Consider the following 18,322-nt stretch of genomic DNA (forward strand, 5'->3'; position numbering starts at 1 on the left):
CCGTCGGAGAGACTCGCACCTGCAGCCGCTAATACCGGCCTTGATTTGAATTACCCGCGCGAGCACACGGGGCTGTGACCTCGCGAAACAGCTCAGCCAATCAGAGCGACCGCGCAAACAAGATTGGGCAGGATCTTTGGTCGGTGGTGGTGAGCGTAAGTGCATTTCGCAGTAATGCAACAGACACACCCTACAGGCGAAACGAGGCTATGGCTGCGGAGCTTGACTGTTTTATTTAAAGCTTCTCGTAGCGCACGCTTCTTGGGCGCCCCGCCCCGCTTCGAGGCGCGCGTTTCTTTCTCTCACTCCCTGACAGGCTATAGCCAACGTTGCGCGTCTGAAAACGTAATATTAGTTGCTTATCCAGCTTCTGTCGTCCGGAGTTTTCCCCGAGAAGCGTGGGACAGAGTACACGGTTGACACCTTTTGGGTCCGCCGCAGGCGTCGCAGCTCTCGCATCGGCGGCGGCGGCGGCGGCGGTGGGTCTCGTTCCCCTCACGTGCTGCTATCTTTACAGCTGGCGGCGACTGCCCTGAAAAGCGCTCGAGATAAAAAGCAGCTGGCAGTACAACGCCCCACAACAGTCGCGCAGAACGGCCGTTTATACGCGCTAACAATGCGAGGAAAGGCACTCACAGGTGAGCGCTGTCTGCTGAATACTATTTGGAGTCCTGTGTTATGTCCTCCTCATGTCCGCACACATACAAGGCTGCCACTGCTTGGTTTATTGACTAACTGAAACCGCTAGAAAGTGCTTCCTGAAAACTGTGAGCAACCGATACAGTTTGCAAGAACATCAGCCAGGCAACTCTGTCGCGCCTGATACCCTGTGTCAGCTGTATTAGGCTCGTAAAACCTAGCTGAATTATTAGCGCAATACACGCGGACTCTGGCACCCTTCGTCGCTAGCTGTCGGGTGAATCCATGATCACGTGACCACCCCAGCCTCGTGGGTAGCGCGCGGGTTTTGTAAACAAGATGCTGCCCAACGCTTTTTAGTTAAACATGTTCAAAATCAGCCCCGCACTTCGGTTGTACTTTGCCACTTGTCTTGGCTGTTTTCTTGAGCGCCATTAAGCGCAATTCTGAGGGCGGCGGAAACGGGACAGGGACAAGAAAGGAACAAGAAATAACGCGGCGCACCTGTCTCGTTGTTTTCTTGTTCTTTCCTTGTCCGCTCCGCGCCGTACTCAGAATCAACCTCAGCTATGAACCGACAGTGCCTCTTAAGCGCAAGTATTTCGTCTAGTTCGCGTCGGAGGACTTTACGCTCAAGAGCACTCTGCAGCGCAGCCTTGCTGATGCAGGCGTCATACATATGCATGCAATTCTCCAACCACAAAGCAAGAGTCACTCCAACACAAGTATCAGTAAGAGTACATAACCATAAAGAGATATACACGCAATAAGCGCTGTGGTTATTTATATTTTGGCGTACTATAAGAAGAGTGACAAACGCGACCATGATGCTATGGATGGTAGCGCGGGCTGTCCACCAACCCTGGCGCCGGCGTTCCTGAACGATGTTTGTGCATTATCGATTACACGATGGGCAAAGCTCTTTCCGCGTGTTCCTTTTTTTTTTTTGTCTTGGCAGTCATTTGAGCAATAATTTGTAGCACCCGGTCGCTGATATATATATATATATATATATATATATATATATATATATATATATATATATATATATATATATATATATATTGTGAGAAAGCACTTGCATTTGTGTGAGCGCAGCGCGTGAACTTTCAACTCTTTCATCTGTATAGATCCATCATCATCATCATCATCATCATCATCATCGCTGATTGTTGCTCGGAGCGTCGCGCGCTGTGTGCCAGCTGGTTCTGAAAAAGAACAGACGTTTGTGCAAGTGCTGTCCCACAATATTTTTTCATTTTTGTTACCTGCTCGGATCAACGCACGCCGTCCAGAGCGCGGTCTAAGCGTGCGCGTAATGCAGTGGGACGAATGGGACGGTATTACTGTTTTTCGATGAAATCAGTATGCAAAAGCAACCTCATGGTTAGAAGGTTTGAAAAATGGTTTTCTTTTTTTAGCGCAAGTAACATGATGTCAGCGTAGCTGCGCGGATTTCGGCTCGAAAACTGCGTTATGGCAATTCAGTTAATAATAATAATAATAATAACTGGTTCACAGGAAAGGAAAGGCGCAGTATTTGTCACACTTGCTATGTGGACACCTGAACCGCGCCGTAAGGGAAGGGATGAAGGGGGGAGTGAAGGTGGAAAGAGAGAAAGAGGAGCAGTAGTGGAGGGCTACGGAGTAATTTCGACCACCTGGGGATCTTTAACGTGCGCTGACATCGCACAGCACACGTACGCCACTTCGTTTCGCCTCCATCGAAACGCAGCCGCCGTGGTCGGGTTCGAACCCGGGAACTCCGGACAGTAGTCGGGCGTCTTACCACTGCACCACCCCGGCGGAGTTCGTACAATGTTTTAGTGGTACAAAACGGATACCAATAATCGTACTGGCCGTGAAATAGCTAATAATTTAAGTAGGCTAGCCGCAGCAGGCAGAAATAAGAGTCAATAAGATAGCGGAAATAGGAGAATTGCGAGGAAGGATTGACAGGGCAGAGTATATATAAACTTATTTCCACACAAATAATCGCACCACAAATTTAAAGTAGCCACCAGAGTGTTCAGGAAGCGTGCGTTTCAGAACTGTGCAAGTGATCATAAGCGCGATGTATTTTCAAGCCGCACCCGCGTCGCTTTCTGTTGCTTAAGCAGTGCATGCGAATGTTAAAATGCAATTTGCAGTGAATTTTTGAGCACTGATCTTTTCAGTATGGAGCACTTTGGAGCAATGAAACTGGTTTAAAAAAAACTCTCTGCAGCATGTAGCTTTTATCCAGTGTTTGAACACTTGAAATTCCCCGGAAACTTTCATTGCATTATTGCATGAGGGAAGATACAATGCAAAGAATGAAAACGACATTCATTATTTAAGTGTGCAAATACCTAAGGCTGGCAAGCAATGCCGAAAAAGCTTTAGTGTGGTGTAAATATGTGTACAAAAACATAATGGTGCAGAGGTGCAGGGGTTTCCAAGGAATTGAAATGAAGGGTGAGAGCTGTCGAAATTCGTGGTCGAGGAAGGGAAGGGTGCTAAGCAACAGGATCATCTTTGGTCAGTGTGAAAAAAAAAAATTGTTGCGAATTAACCGGGTGCTGTTAGAAAAAGAAGGGGGTGCACGTGCAGGGATATTCCTGCAAAAGTGCACCTATGCAGTCGTCGATTCCACGTTTTATGCTTTTATGCTGCACAACTGAAGGGGAGAAACCTTAGCGAAATAAATTGCTCAATGTTTGCACATATTCGCACCAACGTTGCATATATTCGCGAGTACAGTAGCTCTAGAATCTGCTGATGTGTGGAATTACATTTTTCTTTGTAAAGACAAATGCTTCTTTTCCTCGTTAAAATAAAGACACTTAAGCTTCGCTTTAATAGTATCTAGACGTGACAGTGCCTTTAATACCGCGTTTTCATTCTGCGAATTTTAATGCAAAAGCTTTTCTTAGCTCATTAGTGGTGCGTGCAGGAAGTGGCTGTCCGCGGAATGAGTACAATCCAATACAATCCACATAACAAAGACAAATTAAGAATCAAGTCATTATTTGGCGATAATGCCTTAATGACATTGCATAATGACTGGCCACATTAGTCATAGCCGGAATCCAAGTCATTGTCGAAAATCCAATCCATAATCCACAAAGCCAATACCAAAGACAGTCACGATTAAGTGGCTATAACGTATTTATGACAACGCATAATAACATGCGACATTATAGTCATAGCCAACAATTCAATCCAGAATCCGCACAACAAGCCAGCCAACGCAAGACACCTTTATTTGCTTTTGATCCATTCTACATCACTACCCTCGACGTGCGTTGGCGTTGTTCACCGAATACTTCGAGTTACTGTTACTGTGGCGATCGACAAAAGGAAGGAAAATGAACTATAGCCTGCTGGCTGGATCCGGTTCAGCAGCCACGACTGCCACGTCAGGAAAGAGGACATTTAAAAACGATGTGAGGATACTAAAAAACGAGACGTGCGTCGCAGCAGCCATCGACAACGGAAATGGCAAGAACAGCGACTGCTTTAATAGATGCCTCTATGGGAACCAGCTACCGCCGTAATCGGCGAAAGCCTTGGGTTCCCAGCTCCGGACGCCACAGTACACCTTTTATTTCCTGGAGACCAAACCCGCCGCGGTGGTGCAGTGGTTAAGACGCCCGGCTATTGCAATAATAATAATAATAATAATAATAATAATAATAATAATAATAATAATAATAATAATAATAATAATAATAATAATAATAATAATAATAATAATAATAATAATAATAATAATAATAATATAGTGTAACAGAATTTTTTGTAACGAAGAGGACCCGAGACCTTGAAGAAGCGACCGTCTAGGCTTTTGCGTCAACAACTCGATCTCGCGCCTACTCGTGGTGCGGCTGCTCCCGAAGCTCATCTTCCTGTTTACGATTACCTCCGGCGAAAAGACGAGCCACCCTGGCGGCTCACGGCGATAATAACACACGCGGGTCATAGTATGGCTTGAGGCGGCAGACGTGGACAGTTTCTCGGTTACGTCGGCGGAGATCAGTGGGTGGCTTCAAGGGTACCACGATATAGTTGACCGGGGAAGTGCAATCGACGATGCGATAGGGTCCATGATATTTGGGCAGAAGTTTGGAGGAGAGACCGGGAGTCATAGATGGCACGCGAAGCCAGACGAGAGAGTAGGGTTGGAAGATGTCAGGAGTGTGGGTAGAGTCGAAGCGTGATTGTTGGCGACCCTGCTTCCCAGATGTCAGACACCGAGTGAGCCGACGGCACTCCTCAGTGTGCTTGGAAGCTTCAGAGACTGTGGTGCATTCGGATGCCTCTGCAGATAAGGGAGGATTGTGTCCAGCGGAGGAAGGTTCGCGGCCGTAGAGCAGAAAAAACGGTGAGAAGCCAGTAGTGGTTTGTGTGGCGGTGTTGTAAGCATACATTACGAAAGGTAGGAGGCGGTCACAGTCGGAATGGTCAGGCGCGACGTACATAGAGAGCATGTCGCCCAAGGTGCGATTAAACCTTTCTGTTAGACCATTCGTTTGTGGATGGTATGGCGTAGTAGCCCGGTGGGTGATGTTACATTTTTGCAATAAAGATTCCACTACCGCCGAAATGAAGACACGCCCTCCGTCACTCAAGAGTTAGCGGGGTGCACCATGGTGCAGAATGAAGTGGTACAAGATGAAAGATGCAACATGGGATGCCGTAGCCTCAGGGAGAGCTGCGGTTTCAGCGTATCGAGTCAGGTGATTAACGGTAACGATAACCCAGCGGTTGCCGGCAGCAGTATATGGAAGCGGCCCATAAAGGTCTATCCCAATGCGGTCGACAGGCCTCGAGGGCAAAGAAGAGGCTGCATAGGGCCGACAGAGATGTGAGGGCCAGACTTTCGACGTTGGCAGTTGGCGCACGAGCGGACGTACTTGCACACGTAGGTGAACATACCACGCCAATAATAGCGAAGACGAAGCCGTGAGTATGTCTTAAAGGCGCCCGCATGAACGTACTGTGGCTCAACGTAAAAGAGCGCACAGATTTCTGACCTCAAATGGGCAGGGATGACAAGTAGCTATTTCCTACCACCAGATGCGTAGTTGCGGCGGTACAGGAGGTCGTCGCGAATTGCGAAGCGAGCATCCTGGCGGCGGGTAGCCCGAGGTACTGGTGGGGCCATCCGAGAGGATGCTGATAAGGCGAGCTATCCAAGGACCCTGTTGCTCGCCAGTCATGTTGAGCAAGGGATGTGTCAACGAAGAGCATTCGACGTGGGAACGGCAGGTGCTGAGAGGTGGTAGGGGAGAGCGGGACAACGCGTCGGCATCGTTGTGCTTCCGGCCGGAGCGATAGATGACACGAATATCGTACTCTTGGAGACGGAGGGCCCATCGGGCTAGCCGGCCAGTAGGGTCTTTCAAGGAGGACAATCAACACAAGGAATGGTGGTCCGTGATGATGTCGAAAGGGCGGCCGTACAAGTATGGGCGAAACTTGGACATCGCACAAATGATGGCTAGGCATTCCTTTTATGCGACGGAATAATTAGATTCTGCTTTCGGAATGGTGACAGATGAGCGTGGCGGGACCCTGATGTCGGCAGCCACAGTCAGCTTGCTGGGCACAGGAAATCAGTCAGTATCCGAGGGGGCGTTGCACGAGAGAAGTTCGAGTTCGGCACGAGCGCAGTTGATGGCGTGATGGTCGCAGAGAAAGTCTCGCTTGAAATGAGGTCATGTGAGCACGACGACAGAACGACGAATTCTATGATATATGGCAAGACAAGCTGCTTATTAGCGGCGTGAAGCGAGATGTCAAATAAAGTTAGGCGTCGTCACTTCGCAAAGCTTGCGGTATAGTTTTCGGCTCATTTCAGACACAGCATCGCCAGTATCCACGAGGGCCAAGACAGTCATACCCTCCACAACTTCAAGCACATTCGCAGGGACGAGACGAGACCTTATATTGTTCGACGTAGTCTATGTTTTTGCCTCGTGAATTACGCTAATTAGTTTTCCCGAGCCGCGTTGGTGTACCGACGCAGCGGTGAAACTGAGCTCCTCGGTGATGGAGAACGGCGGCAAGCACGTGGTCGGTCGGCAGCGGAATCAATGTCCGTGGAAGAGGAGGGGCGTGGCGTGTGTTCAGCAGGCGCATAGGCGTAGGGTCGTGAGTAATCCGCAGGCGGCGCGATGCGGCGACGACATTAACGCATAATGTGTTCAAGGACACCACACTCGTAACAAATTGGTTGATTGTCACGAGTACTCCAAGGGTTAGAATGAACAGGGGTCGGCCGAGGAGGATTGAAAGCTGCTGGCGGCGGTGGAGGGCGAAACGAGGTATCCGAGTCGATGCGGGGGCATCTGAGGACGTCGGCGTACGTGGCGCCGCGACTGGAACGTGCTGAGGAACGGCTGGTAGCATCACAGCCTGAAGGGTTGGGGCCAGATTAGATGGAGCCTGAACGCTATGAAGAAGGGAAAGTTGTCGTGCCACTTCCTCGTGCACGAAGTCTTTGATCTGTTCAAGCAGCGAGCTGCTGGTCGCCGACACAGCCAGATTGGAAAGTGAATCAGATTGTAGGGATGTTGGTTGTGCTGGAATGCGCTGTTTGCGGAGCTCATCATATGTCTGGCAAAGCGTGAAGATCTCGGCAACGGTGTTGGGGTTGTTAGCGACAAACATCTGAAATGGGTCTGGCTCGATGCCTTTTAAAATGAGCCGGATGCGATTCGTTTCCGGCGTAGACGCCTCTATACGGGTGTACAGGCTGACAACATCTTCTACACAGCTGGTGAAGGATTCACCGTGTAGCTGGATTCTAGATTGCAGGCGGTGTTCGGCGCGCAGCTTTCGGACAGCAGGGCGGCCGAAGATACCAGACAAGGCCCGCTTAAAGGCAGACCAGGTGGTAAACTCTGCTTCGTGGTTTCGGTACTACAGGCTCACAACACCTGTTAGGTAGAATACGACGTTGTTGGGCTTCATGGCTTCGTCCCAACGGTTGTGGCTGCTTACCCGCTCGTAGGAGGTAAGCCAATCCTCGACACCGTGATCATCAGTCCCGCTGAAAATGGCCGGGTCCCGCTGTCAGATCACGTCTGGGCTAACACGGGGGTAGGCGAAGGAACAGAGGGATGACTCATGTCGATGGTCATAGTAGGTGCGATGGTGTGGCTGCGGAGCTCCAGGATGATAGAATAACGGTCGACTTAGCATGCTCCTAAAGTTGTAACCGGGTTTCTTTAACGAAGGGGTGCCGAGAGAGACCTCGCAGTAGCGACCGTCCTAGGTTTTTGCACCAACAACTCGATCTCGCACCATGCGCTCGCGGTGCGGCTGCTCCCGAAGCTCCTTTTCCTCTGTACAATAAGTAATAATTGGTTCACAGGAAGGGAAAGGCACAGTATCTGTCACACTTGTTTCTGTGGACACTTGAATCGCGCCGTAAAGCTGATTGATTTGGGAGCAGGGGGTGGGAAGGAAAGCGAAGAGAAAAAGGAGCCATATAGTGGAGGGCCTCAAAGACTACTGTCCGGAGTTCCCGGGTTCGAACCCGACCATGGCGGCTGCGTTTCGATGGATGCGAAATGAAGTGGCGTCCGTGGGCTGTGCGATGTCAGCGCACGTTAAAGATCCCCAGGAGGTCGAAATTACTCTGTAGCCCTCTACTACGGCTCCCTTTTCTCTTCTCTTTCCTCTTTCACTCCCACCTTGATCCTTTCCCTTACGGCGCGGTTCAGGTGTCCACATAGCAAGTGCGACAGATACTGCGCCTTTCCCTTCCTGTGAACCAACTAAAAAAACCGATTCGTTTATAGGAAGGGAAAGGCGCGGTAACTGTCTCACTTGTTTTCTGTGGACGCCTCGACCGGGCCGTAAGGGAAGGGAGGAAGGTTGGAGTGAAAGTGGAACGAGAGAAAGAGGAGGTGTAGTGGAGGGCTATGGAGTAATTTCGACCACCTGGGGATCTTTAACGTGCGCTGACATCGCACAGCACACGGACGCCTCTTCGTTTCGCCTCCATCGAAACGCAGCCGCCGAGGCCGGGTTCGAACCAGGGTATTCCGGCACAGTAGTCGGGCGTCTTACCACTGCACCACCCCGGCGGGGCAGTGGCTGTAAGAAGAAGGAAAGGAAAATGCACGGACCTGGTACTGGCTCTGTAGCTGAACCACCTCCGCTGCCTCGTGCGGACAAAAGAGAAAATAAAGAAAGAAAAAGAAGAGGGAGAGAAAGACGCGCAGCCACAACAGCCGTCGTCCACAACCGAAGCAGTGGCGGGTGCAATGACGGCCTACAACAGGTAAAATTCGGTGGCAGGCTAGTTCCCACCGCAAGCGGCGTTGACCTACCTGTCCCAGCCCCATCAGGGCCAGGATCAGCCACCCCCATTTTCGTCTGTTTGCACGAGGCAGCGGAGGTGGCTCAGCTACAGAGCCAGCAGCAGGCCCGTGCATTTTCCTTTCGTTCTTCCTACAGCCACAAAAACAACTTAGCCCCGCCGGGGTGGTGCAGGGGTAAGACGCCCGACTATACTGTGCCGGAGTACCCGGGTTCGAACCCGACCTCGGCGGCTGCGTTTCGATGGAGGCGAAACGAAGAGGCGCCCGTGTGCTGTGCGATGTCAGCGCACGTTAAAGACCCCCAGGTGGTCGAAATTACTCCGTAGCCCTCCGCTACGGCTCCTCTTTCTCTTTCCACCTTCACTCCCGCCTTCCGCCCTTCCCTTACGGCGCGGTTGCGATGTCCACAGAAAACAAGTGAGACAGTTACCGCGCCTTTCCTTTTCTACAAATAAATCAGTTTACTACTGTACCGGAGTATGCGGATTAGAACCAGGCTGCCTGTGGCTGCGTTTTGATGGAGGTGAAACGGAGTGGCGTCCTTGTGTTGCGCGATGTCGGTGCGCGTTAACCCTGGGGTAACCCCATTTTAGTACACTTTAACTGTGAGTCAAGATTTCTGGAGACCTCCACTACGGCGTCTCTCATAACCTGAGTATCTTTCGGACGTTAAACCCTATTAGTAAATCCAAACGAAATATGACCCCACTGGGCGTTTGAGTAATACAGCGACGTAGTTCAGTGCATTAAGTGGCTACAAATTCCTGTTAACAAATTGTTTCCCTTTGCTAGACAGTGCGATTCTAGAGGCGGTTTAGTAATTCCTTGGAAACATTTTGGCAATGTTCGACGGAGCAACAAGTGATCTTTGCCATCTTTGCGCGCTGCTTTCTATAGCATTCAGCAGCATAGTATCCATTCGTAGTTCTCTTCGCTGTATCATAGATGCCGCGGATCTTGGCGTACCATAAAATTTAAGCTGTGTATGTCTAGGGTTATAACGCCTTTTACGGCACGAATGTTACTATCGATTATTACTACTATATATACTGACGCTGTCCCCACTTTACTGCCACGTCGTTGTGGAAATCAACCCTTGCGCACAGAGAATGAGGATGAGGCATCATAGCGGAGGGCGGGGGGGATTATGTCTAGTTTAGGTGGTGTCCGCCTCCCTTGCTTTATTCAAACTCTCTCATCACGCTACACATTTTAATTGCAAAAACAATACTACTTTCACTTTTCAGCCCTTCGCGTAGCGAGGCGGTAGCTACCATTGACCTTTAGCGTGACCTTTGGCGCACCGCCAAGCACAGCTGCGCAAAAACAGGGGCTTAACAAACACCTCCTCTTTTGCCCCAACTCGCGCCGTCAACTCGCGAGGTTGTAGCTTCCAAACGCGGCCTAACTCCCGCTCCCTCCGCGAGGGAGCGCCACAGCCGGAGTGACGTCATCCCATCTGCAACTATAACAGGGGCCCCAACTCGTGCCGTCAACTTGCGAGGCGGTAGCTACCAACCGTGGCCTACTCCCGCAGCCATAGAGTTCCTTACACTAACTAGAGGGAAAGCTGAGGGCGCTGCACTTCAGCCACCATGGGCGCGCTAAGAATCATGGGCCGGTGTGCTACTTGTTGCGGGACAGTCGGTTTTTCTCGGGTACGTGGAGTGGCCTTACTGCGATGTTTCTTCTTTGTTATTATCATCATCTGAAGGTGCGTACATAGACCGCGAAAGCCATATTAGCGAAGGCGCAAAAGCAGACGTCGCCAATAAATGGTTTCTGTTTCCCAAAATGCCACTAAAAACTTTCTTAAGTGATTGCACAACCATAAATATTTTCATAACGTTTTTTTATTTCAAAGTTTGCCTATTAAGTGCGAAATATTGGTATTTGTGCTGCTCAAAACTAAGCCAATAGGAGAAAGAGCCATCGCTTATATTGGATAAATATCACACTGACATGCTGTTTCTCTCTCTCTCTTTACAATTTATAGTCACAATATTCAATCTTAGGGCATTATTTACGGTAGAACAACGTTTATCTTTGCATTAGTTTTGGCCAAAAGTTGTAGTTCTGCACTCGGTAGCTCACCGGCCCATGATGCTTTGAGCGCCCATGGTGGCTGAACTGGCCGTTTGGAAACTCCATGTAAACGCCCATAGACGGCAGCACAGCTTTCCCTCTAGGTAAGAGTAAGAAACTCTATGCCCGCAGCACTACAGCCGGAGTGACGTCATCCCATCTGCCGCATAAACAGGGCCCCCAACTCGCGCAGTCAACTCGCGAGGCAGTAGCTACCAACCGCGGCCTAACTCCCGCTCCTACCGCCGGCGGTGCAACGTTCGATACTATAGGAGGTGGCCTAGCCGCAAGTGGAACCAACGCAGTCTCCAGGGATGCTTTCATTTCTGCTGGCGTAAATAATGCCATTGCAGCCGGTGCCGGAGCGGCAGTTGTACACTTCACCTCACCCACAACCAAGCATATCGTTGCAGCCACGGCACTCCTTGCCTCACTACTAGTTATACATAGAATAACCAGGTGGTGGTGGTGATTAAAACATTTATAAATAACAATTAAATCGTTACAGAGGTGTTTGGTTTAGAGACGTATCGGTCTTCTCCCCTCACAATAGGGAGTTTTAGAATAGGGGAACCCAAGGCTTGGGGCCCCCAAGAAAATAGCGTGCCGTGGCGCAACGTTCGAGCCGACCGGCGAGTTTTAGAATAGGGTTTTACCGACGCAGCGGAGCGGGGCTTGCGTTTGTCGATTGCAGCGCCCAGACGGTAAACAGTGAAAAGCATATAAATATATAAAAACCAACAATGCTATTTTATTAAAAAGAAACTGCTGTCATTGTACAAAGCTATCTTAAAAATACCAGTTATATAAACTCTTTTCTTCAGACAAGACGAAATCGGCCAATCTTTACCAATCCAGGCTGAGCCGGGAAACCTCATTTGAACCTTCCGCGCTTTCCGACACCTGGTCCCCATGGCAACCAAACGAAGCGAACTCGCTAAGCCTAGCGGCTCGGTAAATCCGGAATCAATCAGAAAATATGGGGCGTTTTATCGCTTAAATTTGGTGGTACGGGCATCATGAGACAGCACAAGCTTCGTTGGCCTTTCGTTTGCCTTGAACGCGTGACACCATGGAGCGGTAACGACGAATGTGTGCCGAGGCGAGCGGCCGCCGCTTGGCCGGACGCCGCCATGTTCCCCGACCCTATCCGGCGATAGGGTCCACGCTATTTCGCCGAGATAGGGTGACTGTCGTCCGCTGACCCAAAAACCCAAGGCCCGCTTGGGTTCTGCGCATGCGCACTCGCGCCCCGCTATTACCCTATCCTCCTAACCGATAGGGTCCCCCTATTCTAAAACTCCCTAATACTAGGTGGGGCCCCTATTCCGGGGCCCCATTGGCAAGCAACGCCGCCCGCGTCCGTTGAACCAAGGCCTTTTGAGCCTTGAGGTCTTGATAGCCGAGCAGGGCCGCCTCCCAGTCCTCTCTAGTTGGATTGGGGTTGGGGGGAATGGATGGGTTTGACTGGCACGCCCAGACCATGTGGAAGGTGTCAGCCACCTTCCCATAAGGTGTCAGCCACCTTCCCATAGTACTGGCACGCACCATCAAATGACGGGTTGAAATATTTAAGCACCGTCGGGCACAGTACTGTATTGGTAAAAATTCTGATGAGGAGGCGCTCTTCAGCGCGGTCCAGTCCCTTACAAGGGGCCGGGTAGCGCCTGTGCTCCTCCGTGTAGTAGTAATCGGTGATGTCTCTGAATGTAAGGGCCAGATTGTCTGATTGGGAGTAGGCTTCCAAGGACAGGAAGATAGCCCGGGGAGAGAGTGCGCGGGCGGCCTGATCGGCCTGTTCGTTTCCCTGAGCCCCTGGTGACAGGGTGCCCAAATGAGATTATGTATCGGCAGCTAGACTGCAGTATACGCCGGGCAAGCGGGGGAGCCCATCCCAGCCTATAATTCCGACAGGCCCCTCTCGAGTCTGTGATGATGTGTTTCGAACTGGGAATACTGAGAGCCAGAGCGATAGCAATCTCCTCCGCGTGAGTTGTGCTGTAGGCTTTGAAAGTTAGCCCGTTAACCGTGTTTGTGTTGTGTACGACTGCAGCCGTATACCACCCCCCATGGTAAGGGCCGGCAACATCCACATAATACACGTGTTGCTGGTGACCATAGTATCGCTCCAACGCTTCCGCGCGCGCCTGGCGACGACCGTTATGGTCTTCTTTGGACATGTTGCGGGGAAGGGGTCGGACCCGGAGGGCGCGTCTCCAGAGTTCTGGCACTCTCACCCTTTCCTCAATGTGGTAATCGTGTTTGATGTGTAGCCGGTCCAAGAGGCGGCGACCGGACGTGGTCTGTGTAAGACGCGTGTATTGGCTTAGAAGTGGGCTTCTCGTAGCTCCCGGAAGGTGTTCACCACGCCCAGAGAGAGCCAGAAGTCTCTGGTTGGACGTGCTGACCGGAAGGTCGAGAGCCTGCTTGATGACTTTCCGGTGGATGGCGAGGTCTCCTCTGATGGGGCTGGGACAGGTAGGTCACCGTCGCATGCGGCGGGGGCTAGCCTGTCCGAATTTTTATCTGTTGTAGGCCGTCATTGCACCCGCCACCGCTTCAGTGGTGGACGACGGCTGTTGCTGCGGCGCGCATCTTTCTCTCCCTCTTTCTTTTCTGTCTTCTCTGTTTTCTCTTCTGTCTGCCCCGCCGGAGTGGCGCAGTGGTAAGACGCCCGACTACTGTGCCGGAGTTCCCGGGTTCAAACCCGACCTCGGCGGCTGCGTTTCGATGGAGGCGAAACGAAGAGGCGTCTGTGTGCTGTGCGATGTCAGCGCACGTTAAAGATCCCCAGGTGGTCGAAATTACTCCGTAGCCCTCCACTACGGCTCCCCTTTCTCTCTTTCTACTTTCACTCCCACCTTCCTCCCTTCCCTTACGGCGCGGTTCAGGTGTCCACAGAGCAAGTGTGACAGTTAATAAGGCGGAAACTTGGGCGAGCTGGAAAGCATTTGAACTCATCTTTTCTAGCGCTTCTTTAACACACAAGGGACATTAGATGAAGGAGGAACACATAAGAACAGGACGGACGCTATATGACATATTGCTTCAATAAACGACAGTTGAAGACTAGCGTCCGTCCTGTTCTTATGTGTTCCTCCTTCATCTAATGTCCCTTGTGTGTTAAAGAAGCGCTAGAAAAGATGAGTTCAAGTGTGACAGATACTGCGCCTTTCCCTTCCTGCGAACTTATTATCTCTTCTGTCTGCACGAGGCAGCGGAGGTGGCTCAGCTACAGAGCCAATAGCAGGCCCGTGCATTTTCGTTTCCTTCTTCCTACAGTCACAACAACAACACCTCCAATTGATCCTCATCGTGTTTACGCAGGTGCAAGTAGGGTGTCGAGTAGAGGATTCTGGTTGTTACAAAAGCATGGGCAAGCCGCAGTGCTTCCGTGCTTCGTAATCCGCCCCGCTTGTTGGAGACCCGACGGACCATACGGCCCACCTTGTCTCCCACCATGCGAAGTTTAGAGTGGTGTCAACTCTGCGTTGATGGTGTATGAAGAGGCCAAGGACGCGGATCTCCTTGGCCTCCCGGATCGGTCCCGAAGGGAGACTGATTCGAAGCTGAGTTGTGTCTCGAGGGGATGGACGTACGTGCACAAATTCAGATTTAGCTGGGGCGCACTCGAGTCTGCAGTAGGTCGCGTAGTCGTCGACTACGGTCGCCGCTGCCTGCAGGCAGGACTCCATGTGGCCCAGGTTACCTTGCGTGGCCCAGATTGTGATATCATACGTGTAAAGTGCGTGATGTATCCCGGGAAGAGAAGCCAATTTGGAAGGAAGATGAAGCATGACTAAATTGAAGGTAGCACCCCGCAATAAACAATAGTTGAACCATATGCCGTGGCCAGAGTGAACCACTGCATAATCATAAGCATAACCACAAGCACCACAGCCAGCTACACCACCAGCTGAACCTAGGCGTAGCCATAGCTATTGCTTTCGTAATTACCAGGCTTAACCAAGCTAAGCCACTGCCAATGTTTTGGCATTGGGAGACTATCACAGACTTTGGCAGTGTGTTAAACATCTTAGTAAATGTAAATTGGCTTGCAGGAAAGAAATGTAAACGGCCATCTAGCAAGCGAAGGACCCACCAACACGTTAAGCAGATAAAAGTTTTCCAATCCTAAAAATGTGAAATTGTCAATTGATTTATAGAAGAGGAAAGGCGGCGTATCTGCCACACCTGTGGACACTAAAGGAGGATGGAAGTGAAAGCGGAATGAGAAAAAAAAAGGTGCCGCAGTGGAGGGCTTCGGTGCAATTTCAACCACCTGGGGATCTTTTAACTTGCACTGATGTTGCACAGTACACGGACGCCTCTCCATTTGGCGCCTACATCGAATCGCAGTCACCGGCGGTGTGCGGAACCGGGGTACTTAACTCCTGCGCCACCACGGCGGGGAAGGTTTGGGAGAAAGAAATGCGTAGCATTTCTACTCGGTGGGCACCTGATCGCGCCATTGGTTTTGTTTTGGGTAGAAGGAAGGGCGCTCTGCCTCCCTCCTACACTTACAATGAACGGAATACAATCGGACGTACTACTGGGGACAATGTTTCCAGGACGCATCATCAAGAATGAAATCCAATAGCCAATAATTTTTAGACGATGTCTGGGGGCCAGGGTTAACGGTCTGAAAATCGGACTGTCAGGTTGTGACATCAGTTAATGAAATCAAGAGACCGCCAAAGAATATGGTGCTTTAATAATAATAATAATAATAATAATAATAATAATAATAATAATAATAATAATAATAATAATAATAATAATAATAATAATAATAATAATAATAATAAAATATGCTTTTCTCGCGTCCTGAAAACTTTTGCACCCAAGAATACAGCTGCAGCTTTCTGGCACGCGTCCGCTACACTATTGCATAAAACTGCTAGTGGATACTTTGGACCACTAAAGTGCGATGAGGAAAGGCTATTGCGCAGTGGTCCGCAGCCCTCCACTATGGCGCCTCTACCTCTTTCTCTCTTTTTCACTCCCACCTTCCTCCTTTTCCTTACCGCTCGGTTAAGGTGTCCGCGCAGAATTGTGACAGATACTGCGTCTTTTCTATCCTGCAAACCAATTTGAAACGCTGCTGATGTCGGCTGTACTGCGCTTGCTTCTGTATGCTGCGTGGTGCGGCGTTCAAGGAAGCGCCAAATTGAAGGCGTCGCACGGACACTGTATCGTTGTCGTAGAGGAAGAAGGAAACGAAAATGCACGGGCTTGCTACTGGCTCTGTTGCTTAGCCACCTTCGCTGCCTCGTGCAGACAGAAGAGAAAACAGAGAAGAAAAAATAGGAAGAGGGAGAGAAAGACGCGCGCCGCAACAACAGTCGTCGTCCACCACCGGAACGGTGGCGGGTGCAATGACGGCCTACAACAGATAAAAATTCTGTGCCAGGCTAGCCCCTGCCGCAAGTGGCGGTGACCCACCTGTCCCAGCTCCATCAGGGGAGTCCCAGACCCTCCACTGGATCGCACGCCCGGCGTTGTCAGCTTCATATAGCGGCCTGGTGACGTCATGACCAGATGCGATGTCATCATGAGGTCAGTTCCGGTTATTAGAAATGGTCGGATGTGACTTCGTCATGACGTCACCAGGTGATGACGCCATGGATGCAGTTATGAAGTCACGAGCTATGACTAATTAGTATTGGTTATTGACTAGTTAGTTATTGTTTAGTAATGGTTGGCTACCAATTAGGTAATTAGGTATAAATTTGAATTAAGTCAGTATATTGGTTAATTATTATTACTAATTAATTAATTATGAAATATTTAATTGCCTAACTGCCTGTTACTCATTAATACTCAACCAATTAACCCGTTAACTACCTTTAAATTTGTTATTGTTTACCAATGCCCATATATGGTGCGCTCTCGAAAGTGTGACGCCTCTGCCGAAAGCTCTTGCTGACAACCATGAGGCATTAAAGGCTTTCGCCTTAAAACCGTTTCGGTTTTCGTTTACGTCAGCTAGTTGTGTCACATTTTTTTGGACAATTGTTCTCCTGACTCAGAAGTGATGAGTCATACTTAGTCGCCTTCATATCACTGTGAGCATGATCGAGACTTTATGCAATCAATCAATCAATCAATCAATCAATCAATCAATCAGTAAATCAATCAATTTCCCCGACAACTTTGCCTGGAGGGCACGCGAACTGCACAGCGTATAGCACTTCATTTTTTAAAGCAGGAAGTACTGTCGGTGCTCTGCACCTTGGCGCTATAGAACAGGGGAGAACACGAACTTAAAGTTTTGGAGTTTCGTGGATCGCCATCTGGGGCCTAGATGCTGCGCTGCATCTCGAACAGTGCTATTAGTGTCAACAACTGTCTTTCTAGTATCGTGGTGGGCGAAGCCCACTCATGGAGCTCGAGCAGCGCATGTGCATTCCTGGCAACACGCGACGAGGAAAGGGCCGCATGCTGGCCGACACTGTACACGATAAATTCCGATCCATTAACGAGTCTTATTTGACAGTCCTAACAAGCTCTGTGTTGCTGCCAATGCCACCTTAGAGAAGTTATACCAATGGAGATCACTAAAAAGACGAAAGCCATCCTTTTCGTCTTCAAGCCTGAATATTGCAGGGAAAATCCCTCTCCAGTATACCTCCAATTAACTTGATACTGTGCCAGTTAAACGCGCACAATGCTAGTAAACTTCCCAGTCTTCATTTTACTGTATGACCCAAAAGCACATAAGTTGAAACTTTCGCCTCTGTATGTGTACATAAAAATTATACACGTGCCAGCAACTAAGATGCTTGATGCCATATTTAGTGAACATTTGTTACGGAACGTGTTTAACATATTTCGTTAATTCACAGAAACTAGTAGAGGTACTGCGTAACTTCCGGCATATCTTCCTACAAGAGTTAAACTTCGGATATTTAACTGCCTGTTTGCAATTCAAAAGGACAGTTGGTTTTGCATATTAATTAAGGTGTCAGTGCCAGCACTTCGACAAACAATAAAATATGATAAGTTCGATGATTCGTCGCATGTTTCGGTTTCTTTGTCCTTCCGTGAGCAATTGCGCTGACAGCTTCTTGACAGTCTTTTTTGCAGATTGCTATCCTTTACTTTCAAATACCGCATCAAAGTTACATATGAAAAGAATATACTCACTTCAGCAAAAAAAAAAAAAAAAAAAAAAAAAAAAAACCCTCTCCGTAAAGTCTCGGGAGTTTCCTTAGATGCGTGTTGGATGCACTCCTGATACCTTGTTTTCAAATATTCGAGGTTTGACCTGTCATTAA

General features: G+C 49.6%; 1 protein-coding gene across 1 annotated transcript in view; it reads left to right on the plus strand.

Moving 5' to 3' along the window:
• The first annotated feature begins 472 nt into the window (after positions 1-472).
• The window catches only part of LOC146178893 (N-acetyltaurine hydrolase), a 40,581-nt gene continuing 22,731 nt past the window's right edge, over positions 473-18,322 (plus strand). Inside the window, exon 1 of the mRNA XM_084578632.1 lies at positions 473-638. Coding sequence (XP_084434758.1) covers positions 617-638 — 22 coding nt within the window. The 5' untranslated portion in view covers positions 473-616. The remainder of the gene's footprint in view (positions 639-18,322) is intronic.

This window comes from Amblyomma maculatum, chromosome 9 (assembly GCF_055883805.1).
Source record: "Amblyomma maculatum isolate TAMU_Amacu chromosome 9, ASM5588380v1, whole genome shotgun sequence".
NCBI lineage: Eukaryota > Metazoa > Arthropoda > Arachnida > Ixodida > Ixodidae > Amblyomma > Amblyomma maculatum.